The sequence below is a fragment of the Etheostoma cragini genome, chromosome 20 (assembly GCF_013103735.1).
Source record: "Etheostoma cragini isolate CJK2018 chromosome 20, CSU_Ecrag_1.0, whole genome shotgun sequence".
In the NCBI taxonomy this organism is placed as follows: domain Eukaryota; kingdom Metazoa; phylum Chordata; class Actinopteri; order Perciformes; family Percidae; genus Etheostoma; species Etheostoma cragini.
This window is the reverse complement of record NC_048426.1, coordinates 589,151-599,924: the sequence shown is the minus strand read 5'-3', so window position 1 is coordinate 599,924 and position 10,774 is coordinate 589,151. Positions and strand designations below refer to the sequence as shown.

The 10,774-nt window shown below is 38.7% G+C and overlaps 1 protein-coding gene across 2 annotated transcripts; it reads left to right on the top strand.

The window, feature by feature from the left end:
* The first annotated feature begins 1,729 nt into the window (after positions 1-1,729).
* On the top strand, positions 1,730-8,706 carry pank2 (pantothenate kinase 2). 2 transcript variants are annotated; one of them, XM_034858253.1, is made up of 7 exons: positions 1,730-2,141; positions 2,679-3,031; positions 3,567-3,820; positions 4,905-5,048; positions 6,474-6,597; positions 7,452-7,577; positions 7,682-8,706. In XM_034858253.1, exons 1-7 carry the CDS (start codon positions 1,928-1,930, stop codon positions 7,730-7,732), a joined length of 1,266 nt encoding a protein of 421 aa, XP_034714144.1. In that variant the 5' UTR covers positions 1,730-1,927; the 3' UTR covers positions 7,733-8,706. The 2 variants fall into 2 exon arrangements, with proteins under 2 accessions (XP_034714144.1, XP_034714143.1); XM_034858252.1 differs by having other exon boundaries at positions 1,731-2,141; positions 4,905-5,081.
* Positions 8,707-10,774: the final 2,068 nt, after the last annotated feature.

Genomic DNA, 10,774 nt, shown 5'->3' with positions numbered 1-10,774 from the left:
TTGAATAAAGTTGGCCCTAAAAACCAAATCCCCCTTCTTATCCTAGTTTGGAAACTTAATGGATCTGGGTTGAGATCTTAGGTTTTGTAGTGGTTTGTAAAGATACACTGATGATGTCTTCTAATGATAGAACTGTTTGGATGTTCACTTGTCTGATACGCACTTTCAAGGTAAGACTGCTGGCTCTCATCCAGTGAGGATTAATGTACCAAGTACCAGTTTTGCTGGATGTGAACTGCAGAAGTAAGACTCCCAGCATCCCACTCTGTAACTGATGGCTAGTGCACTGTCCATATTTATTTGTACATATATGAATACACTATTTATGTATCTATGTATTTTAAGAACAAATGATGTGTCAAAAACATTCCAAAATACTCATTATATCTTAATAAATCAGTCAGCTAAAAATTTTTATAATTCAGTTCAATACATGGCAAATGTATCTGATTCATAGTCCAGACCAGTTACTCCCACACGTTTTGAAACCATGTGACGTCCTGTTTCTTTTTGAGCCAAAGAGAGTGTTAACCATAGGTTGTCATTTAATAAATAGCATATTATAATAATTTAATATATGCATATTAAACTGGGGTTTTAAAGGGTAATATTTGTGTTTCTTGACTATTTCTTCTGTTTGGATGTTTGAAAACATCAAAAAATAAAAATGTAGTTGCAAACATTGCCTAGTTTTTTATGCAATGCGATAATTTCAAAAACTCATAATAAAAAATTGGAAATGAGCATATCTTTCTGCATTTGTCAAGCAGTTGTGTGCTTTCTGGACATCATTTGGTGTAACTGTTTAACATGGTATCTTATATTTCCATATGTTTTTTTTTCTCCTTAAAAATAGCAAGTAAGTTTGAGAAGTAACATTTTGTGAGATGATATTTTATCGTGAAAAGCTTTGTCAATATGAAAAATGTAAAGAAAAACAACTTAAATTTAGGAAGGGACAATTTGAAGTGGACATTTAAGTTGTAAAGATGCTTTGTAGATTAAATGGATTGTCGTTAATGGTACACATGTAAATTGTAATCCCAGTGTAAGGTTTGTCAAAAAAATGTCTCTAGCTATGCACTTTAAAAATCATCTTAATAAACATGAAATTCCAAAAATCCTTTACTGAGTGTGTTGATTTCACTGCAGAGTAACCACAAGTTTATGTCACAACTAAAAGTGTGCTACCTATCCCGACTTTATTGGACTTATATCACACAGAACAAGGGACAGAACGATATCTGAATTCATTTTATTATTATAATTTTTTATGTAAAAATATTTTAGCAGTCTGGAATAGACCTTTGGCACTAAAATAATAATCCTAACAATTTCAATATGGCCTTGGCCCTTTGCCCACCAATGTTGTCGGTGCTCAGGCCCTATTAAATAACATTTTAGGCACATTAAGAAAGCTTGGACTTATGGATGTTACCAAAAAATAATAAAATTAAACGCAGAAAAACATTCTAATATGTTCCCTTAATTGCATAATTTGTTTGAATAATTCTCCATCTTCTTCCCTAATGTGGAGAATTGGGGGGATATACTGTATGTATATAACATTTAGGATATTGTACATTTGTTTGTGATTATAAAACGGTGCTTGTTTTCATATTTATACATACGATGGATTTAAACGTGAAACAACATCAGCCTCCTTTAGCTTCAGGCTGGCTTGTTCGCATTTTGATTGGCTCTAGGTCCTTCAATCACCAACTGACCCCGCCCATCCCTGTCTTGACAGCGTAGCTACATAAAAAGGACATGTACCCCTGCCGTTTACGACACTCAGCTACTTAGCTAACCAGCTAATTAGCAACCGCATATAGCCTTGGACTTCATTGTCCACATAAATCTTTGAGGCGCATTGTTTTTTATTTATCATAAGCTGCAGTATGTATGGAATGAATTAGTCATTTCAATGGCGTTCAATGGCCACCAACGCGACAATGAAAGTATCGACGAAGACGAAACGCCCACGGAGCAGCCGCAGTCCAACAAGGAGATGCCCGGTTGTTTCAGTAATGATCCGAATAATGAGGCAGCCGGGTCCGCAGGAAGAGCCACATCAGACAGGCGTACCTCGTACTCGACGGCGAGGCAACGGAGCGACTCTGTGAGGAAAACAAGGCCGCGTAGGTTTTACCGTTACTAGCATTGGGCTTTGTGTATTTACTGGGAATCGCCTCGTTGCATGTATACAAAAATCGAAGGCGGTCCCCACAAAAGGCAGTAACAATAACGTTGCAGATGTGGAAAAAAAATCTTAAAACTGTTCACGGGCTGCATACATAATTATAAATATATTTTATTGTATATTGGTTGTATAATGTGCTGGGATTATGCTAAAATATACTAAAATAGTGTCGGTATTACAATGTCATATTGGTGAGCTGTAGTGGCAGTAAATAGCCAGGCTCTGGTTTGCAACAAGATGGCGTTCGCGGTACACACTGTACTTCTGCTTCTGTGGATGAAGCTGCTTGCCGTTATGTCGGCTAACATAGAAGACATTAGCTCTAGTTATCAGCTTTGTGACTTAACATTTAAATATTACAGATATGATATATTGTTATGATTCTAGGTAAAAAAGAAAAGAAAAAACAAAATGTTGGAGAGTGTTTTTTATTTTTATTTTTTGTTTGTGGTATTTATTATCTCATACAATATAGCATTTCCCTGGTTTGGGATGGACATTGGAGGCACCCTGGTGAAGCTGGTGTACTTTGAGCCCAAAGACATCACAGCAGAGGAGGAGCAGGAAGAGGTGGAGAACCTGAAGAGCATCCGGCGCTACCTAACCTCCAACACCGCCTATGGTAAAACAGGCATCAGGGATGTACACCTGGAGCTGCAGGACCTGACTCTGTGCGGCAGGACAGGCAACCTGCACTTCATCCGCTTCCCCACGCATGACCTGCCGGCCTTCCTGCAGATGGGCCGCAACAAGCACTTCTCCAGCCTTCACACCACCCTCTGCGCCACAGGAGGGGGGGCGTACAAGTTTGAGGCCGATTTCCGCATGGTGGGTCTGCATTTGTTCTCTTCTGTTCTTTTTTACAGGCTGGACAGTGAAGATTCACGGGAAGGAGGGAGAAATGGAAAGTCATTACATATTTGTTGGATGTGATGGGATTTCATGTAATCATAACAGAACAGCCAGTGATGGAAAGCACCTGATATCATGTATCAAGATGCATGTATGTCCTAATGCAATTGCCAAGAAATCAATGGAAGTTCATGTTCTGATACATTGTTAAAAACATTTTTCCTTTTGGACTATGATAAAACATCAGTTAATCAATCTGGACACAAAATCAAACATTTTTGCACTAAAGGTCCATTAAGTGTTTTTTTTAATGTGATGTTGAATGCACAATTACCCTCCTAAAATAAGCAAGGCTTTTTCTGTTTGGTGAGACTTATTCAATAGAATTGTAATGAAGGTTTTGTTTTCTTACCCCCCCTGCTTTCCCTTCTCCCCCAGTTTCCCGCCTGTGTTCCCCTGACCATATCTCCTCAGTGATGTTATCAGTGTTCTCTTTCCTCTCACCAACAAGATGGCAGACCTGCAGCTTCACAAGCTCGATGAGCTGGACTGTTTGATTCGGGGGTTGTTGTACATCGACTCGGTGGTGTCCAGCGGACCCTCAGAGTGCTACTACTTTGAAAACCCCACTGACCCAGATTGCTGCATCCAGAGGCCATATACACTGGAGAACCCATATCCTCTGTTGCTGGTCAACATAGGGTCTGGAGTCAGCATCCTGGCCGTCTACTCTGAGAGTAACTACAAACGCGTTACAGGGACCAGGTAAGGATCAGTGATGGAGCTCTACTGTGCACTTGTACTGACTAGTAGTCATTTAATATTAGTCATAAAATAGAATTGTACACATTTAAGTATTATGTGCTGATTATTCTTGTGTGGGACCTTAACACAAATCCATGGGGCCTGCTGCAGTTGGCCTTAAGCAGGCTGCCCCCATTTAACAAGATCTAATTCAGATAGAACACAAGGAAAGGTGGGGCCCAGAGGGATTAGAGAGGCTGCACGGGTATACTTAAAATTCAATTTTCAGTGAATTTCAAGTCAAATACAAATAATAGTATTTAATTTATGTATATGATGAGTTACGCCTTCATCTAACACTGAAAGATTGAAGAGGCCATTTGGAGGTGAGATAATATTCTTCAATCTTCAAAATACGTTAAAGAATGAGCAAAAGAACGCATTTAATTTCTTGTGTTTGTGCAGCATTACGCAGTCAAAGACATTTAGTTATGCTCTGCGTGTCACTGGTCACCGATGTCAGCAGAAAACCAAACGGAAACAAAACATGTGACTTGACCCTAGCGAACCATACACATGCTGATACCAGGTGAAAGTGACGCAGGGTTTTCCAGGTGGGTGCACTCCGGTCAAGTGGGTGGCCTGTTAGGTGATGTCTGCCCTCTGTGTGAAAAGTAGCAGCTTTTTCTTCAGCTGTCGGCTACCAAAACACTTTTTTTTTACCACGCTGTTTGCTTAGTTGACGCAAAATAGTTCTTTGTTAGTTTGATTTGGGTGTAGTTTAAAATTTGAAATCTATTAGTTGAACTGACAGTTTGGCCTGCTCTTGTGTTTCTCTCTCTCCACTGGTTTGTTTCTCTGTCATGAATGATTGCTTCCCCCTCGACATAATGGCCCTTTGTGCTCAGAAACAAACACTAGATGAGTGGAATTGGGAGTTAGTAACAACATCTTTTTTTTCAGTGGTCAATATTACTTTTGGATGAGACAATTCTATTTTCCTTTAATTTTAGACTCTATTTGATATGTTACAGTCCCTAGAGTTGATACTGATGTATTTTACACTAGAATATTAATGGGTTCTATAAAATCTGTGTGTTTTCAGCCTCGGCGGAGGGACCTTCCTGGGCCTGTGTTGCCTGCTGACCGGCTGCTCTACTTTCGAGGAAGCTCTAGAAATGGCTTCTCAAGGGGAGAGCACCCGCGTGGACAAGCTGGTTCGGGACATCTATGGAGGCGACTATGAGAGGTTTGGACTGCCAGGCTGGGCTGTAGCCTCCAGGTGCGGTTTACAGCAGCTTTTCTTTTTTTCTTTTTTTTTTTTTACTGTGGGTCACAAGCCTGCTTTAATAAAACGGGAAACCAAGAGAGTGCAAAGTTTACTCCGGTTCCTGTCTCAGGGTGAAAACAAGAGCCTTGATTTCATTTTGATAACGAATGAGCAGGATGTTTTCATCCACAGGTAGATTATCCAGTGAGTACTAGGGGTGGGACTCTTCACCGGTCTCGCCAGTCAATTCGATTATGATTATCCCGTCAATGAATTGATTCAATATCACGATGCGTCACCTCCTCAACAGTGTTGGGCAAGTTGCTTCCAAATGTAATACATTATAGATTACTAGTAACTGTCATTTGAGAGTAATACGTTATATTATATATTATTCTCTAAATTGTAATGCTTTACACTACTTTTGCGTTACTTACACCAAAATAACAGCGGAAGTTTGACTTGGCAGGTAGCGTGTGAATTTCACCCCGGGTTCAATAAAGTCTCATCTTTATCCACCATGCCTTAGTTTATTCATAATATTTTATAATAATGTGATTATGCAAAGTAACCAAAGCTATAAAATAAATGACAAAGTAAAAAATACAATATGCCTATTTGACTTTAAATTGTGGTGAAGTAAGAGAAAATGAAAAAACTCAATTAAAAGTACCTTACAGGCGTAGTTACTTCCCACTGCTGATAAAATACAATGGTATTTACGGTACAGCAAGCCTAAAATCGCTTCAACGCAGCGTAATAAATATAACATCCCCCTCGCAGATGGATCTGCAGTCACCTCAGCCACCGAATACAGGAACAGGAAACGACACTCTCGGCTTTTGATTTCTCTGCTGAAATGTTCTGCGGTGTTTGGGAATTCTTCAAAAAACAAAACCGCACTTTAACTCGCGTTAAAATACGTTGTAACTCGCGTTACTGAGATTGTAACAGGTATATTATTACCGAATTCTAATAATTCTAGTGCTTTTATATTACTGCATTACAGCAAAAAGGAAGACACTACTGTAATTGCATTACTTTTGAAACGCGTTACTCCCAACACTTATAAAAGACACTTCCTGAAAGCAGCGGAGTCTGAACACAGCAGACAAAGGGCAAAACAAAAAAAGCAGTGACCGGAAAATCGACAAGGAACATCCTTGTGCTATAATAGATTATGGTCTGTCACTGCATCGATGGAGAGTGTGCCAGGTCTGTGTCACGATGCATCGATGCGATGATTCATTCCAATGCCCTTAGTGAATACTAACATCTACCTGCCAGTTTCAATATGCGTAGCATCCAAATATTTTTCAAGAAAAAAATAAGAATCTGGCTCTACGCTTGGCTCTTTGATGCATTTGATCATCATCTAAAATATCTCGTGTTTTGATTTGATAGTTTTGGCAACATGATGTCCAAAGACAAAAGGGAGTCGGTGTCCAAAGAGGACCTGGCCAGGGCGACACTGGTCACCATCACCAACAACATCGGCTCCATCACCAGGATGTGTGCTCTCAATGAGGTTGGTACATTTTAAGGAGTTGCTGTAGTTACTGCATAGTATTTTAATGGCATCTGTGTTCTACTGGACCGATGGCGAGGAAAGAGTCTGCATTCTGGTACGGGGACAACACTGTTAAAAATTACATTCAAAAAAAAAAAAAATAGATGACAAATCCGTTCCCCTTGAGCGTCTCTGCTGGCCATTTCCTCTTTGCGTTCAGCCTCTTTACGGTGCTGCCTTGTGGCGTCATGATCAAGCAGCATTGTACAGGGCTATGAAGGCGTAGAGGAGGTAAACCGCGGTGTCCACGTGACTCTCAACACCCGAAGCAGAAGGTGTTCAACTCAAAAAGCAGTTAAAGACACAACCCAGCAGTAACCAATATTAGTTTTTTTAATTCAGCCGTCAAAGTAGAATGTTTCAAATACACAGCCTTATTCAGCAGTCAAATATATGGATTCATTATAGTTTTTATATACAACAAAAAGATGCAGCTATATAATTTCAATGAATAAAAAGGGAAAATGTAAGGAAGTAGGAGAGAAGTGCATTAAATAATATAGACATAACAGTTTTTAAGATAATATGATTTATTAGTTGAGTGTTTTTTTACTCCCTTATTTGAGTAAAATTACTTTTTTTGAATGGTTTCTACTACTAAAGTAAATAAATATTACAAATAAGAAAAATCAGTATCAACATTGTAGGATTTGACCAATCTGACTGCTTAAGTGAAATTTGCAGTTGTATTTCTGCCTCAACAAATATCACAGTTCAACACACAGATAATATTTGTCATTTGTGTTTATACTGTTTTCAGATAACACACTTGTTGCCCTAATAATTGTGTCCCGTTCTCTGTCATTACAAAGAACATAGAGCGAGTGGTGTTTGTGGGTAACTTCCTGAGAGTGAACACACTCTCCATGAAGCTGTTGGCCTACGCCATGGACTACTGGTCCAAAGGGCAGCTCAAGGCTCTCTTCCTACATCATGAGGTACAGGACTCAACCCCCTCGTTGACCTCAGAGACCATAAATGTGGTTTATTCCTTTGATGGGCTCGATGATTTCTAACTCGATGTTGTTTTCTGTTTTTGTAGGGTTACTTCGGAGCGGTTGGAGCCCTGTTAGAGCTTCTGCACCCGTCCTAATCCGTCTGAACTACATTCAAAGAAGTACGTGTCAACCTGCTGCAGAGACCGTTAGCACTTTAGACTCTCCAGAATTAATTCCACAAAGGAATGTTATGCCAGCCTCCAGCCAGTTACTGGGACATTTTGGTTGTGGCCGGCACATTGTTAAACATTCGGAGGTCCTGTTATGTTCTCAGAAATCAAGTTGGTTTGAAGAAAGGTGAAAGTAGCTTCTAAATTGGGATTCACGTCTGACAGCTAATGGCTGCCCGTTTCCTTCCCTGACCAAAGTGTTATGCAGCGACGTCAACAAAGTCATTGTTTGCTGGAACTAGCCAGCCAGGTTGGTCTGAAAACCTCCTATGGAAAGTCACCACGGTTTCCTGTAATACTTTGGTACTACAGTACAGGCCATCACATAGTCTTGGCTTAACGTGCACTGGGTGTCACTGTTTGGGTACCAGCTGGATGGGAGTTTAACTCACCTCTTGTCTATGAGTGATGGGCGCTCCAATTTAAAGATGGTCATAGGAAAGATTTTACTAGAAAAGCATCATTCACCATGGTTTATTTCCTGAATATGTTGATTGATTTATAAGTGTATAAAAAGTCTGAAAATAGCGGAAAAATGCCTGACTTTAGATTCCGGGACCAAAGATGACTCCTTTCAAATGCTTGTTTTGAGATTCTAAACCCAAAGATATTACGTTTTCTATCATATAAGACAAATAAATGCAAACAATCCTCATATTTTAGAAGCTAGAACCAGTAAAAATGATGCAATTATCACGTTGCAGTTAGATTTTCTGTCTATTAAGACACTAATGCGTTCAACTATACACACCTGCAGTTTGAAATCACGCCTTGAGGAAGTCATGCGTGATGTCTTGAGAGTTGAGAGGATTTAACTCCAAAGTAAAAAGTAACCAACTTAGCTGTTCAACACACTGTCGCGACTGTGCTCCCATCCATCTGATACTCTTAGTAAGCTGCCCCCCCCCACTGAAAAGCAGTGTTTTATCATTCTTGAGCATTTACTTGTCACTAATTGAATGTTAACTGAGAAACTTGCATTTTCAGTCTTTCTTAATTGATATCATAATTGATAAAAATGCACAAAAGGTCACCATTTCATCAGATTCCTTTTTTTAATGGAAACATTCACTGTTACTGTTCTAGAGGTCTTACTGTTTATAAGGTTTATGAACCCTATTGCTTACTCCAAGCTGTCTTTTTGCAACATTGCTGGTATCGTAAAATCTGTACCATCAGTTCTGGGGTTAGGGAGACTGGACTGTATAGTATGATTGATACATTTCGCTCCCTTTCTAACCCCAAACCTCTGCCCTGCTGAAGTGCCCATGAGCCACTGAAACCCTCTACTTACGTAGAGGAAAAATAGAGCAAGTGAAAAGATAAATATTGAAAAATACGAAGGTTAAATTAGGGCATTTTATTCCACAGATTCACTAAAAAACGTGTTAAAATGCATAAACCTGATGCATCCCTCCAATGGAGGTTTAAGGTCCAGCGACCCCAAACCATTTCTGTCTGCACTTAAATATTAATGTTTTGAGTTCAATGTATGTTTTTTGGTCAGGCTTCCTGAAGCTTTTGTTTTTCTAGAGGCATTTAGCAAGGCAGAACTTAAACCATTTCCAACCTTGTGTCTCTGATTTGTGTTTTATGAGTTATTTGTCCTATCATTTCATTAAATGGTCATTCGTCCCATTTTAATGTCATCGGTGAGTCCAGTAATCGTCAGTGGACTACAGGGACCAACTATCCAGGGAAGAGCTCTGACTCCTAAAACAGTGGACACAGTTTTTTAGCTGCCAGTCACTTGTTATCATGTATCTGACTGTCTATAAACAGTAAGTTGATTAAAATAAAGTGCCTGTCATGTTTTTGTATAGAACGTGCTCAGCAGTGTGATTTTAAAATGATTCTAAAGGTTTCCTCTTTTGTTAGCTTGTCATGTTACATTGCAATAAAAACTCCTTTTTTGTAATTACAAATGTCTTGTGTTGTCCCATTAATTAAAAACTTTTCATAACTTTGTGACAACTTGCGATGCTTTTGTTAAAGAGTTTTTAAAGAAACGTTAATGTGCTTTATGTTTACACAGTGGTGGAAGAGCAATACCACAGTGTAAAAGTACTGCATTCAAAATTTTACTTAGTGGGAAAATACAAAAGTGTTAGCATCCAAAAATACTGTGTAAATACTCATTATGCAGAATTGCCAATTGATGAGTAATTTAATTATATTTGCATCTTGTAAATAAGATTTTTACATTAGTGCCAGGTAGCAGTCAAGTCCTATTTTGTTCTATTATAATAAAATATAATAAAAACGTTGTCATACTCCGATTTTAGTCAAAATATGAACTTCCTGACCTCGAATGTTGTGGGCGGGGCTTAATTCGGTTGCCAGGCTAATAAAATTATATTTTGTATTATTAATCTGAATCTGCATAGTATCAAATAAATGTAAGAAGCACAATATTTGATTTTTAATGTTGTAAAGTAGAAGTAGAAAATAGCAGAAATTGAAAATGTTCAAGCAAAATAAAAGTACCTCAAAATCGTAGCCTACTTAACTTGAGTAAATGCACTATTTACTTTCCAACATTAGTAACCATACATACATGAGAGTCATATGCATAGACCGTTAGTATTAATATATGTACAGTCTGGTCGTATGTCATCTAATAGTAAAGATGCAACCATAGACCAATTTACAGTCTATGGATGCAACACGGGAATCAACTATATGCAAATGAGGGCGAAGTTCACCTCAAAACCGCGTAGTGATTTGCCGAAAACCGACCATAAAGTGTCGTACTTCCCCTCGTTTTCTTAATACATCCATGGTTTACTTGGGGTAAATGTCTTCGGGCAGAATCTTTTTGTTGTACCTTCTTTCACTTTTTTTGTGTTTCATAATAACAAATAAAACAAAAACGAAGTAGTGCTTGGAACAATGGCACGTAAATTATGGGAGAAAGTGCAGACGGGTTTCCACAATGTTCGTTAATTAGCAAGCTAATTTTAGCTA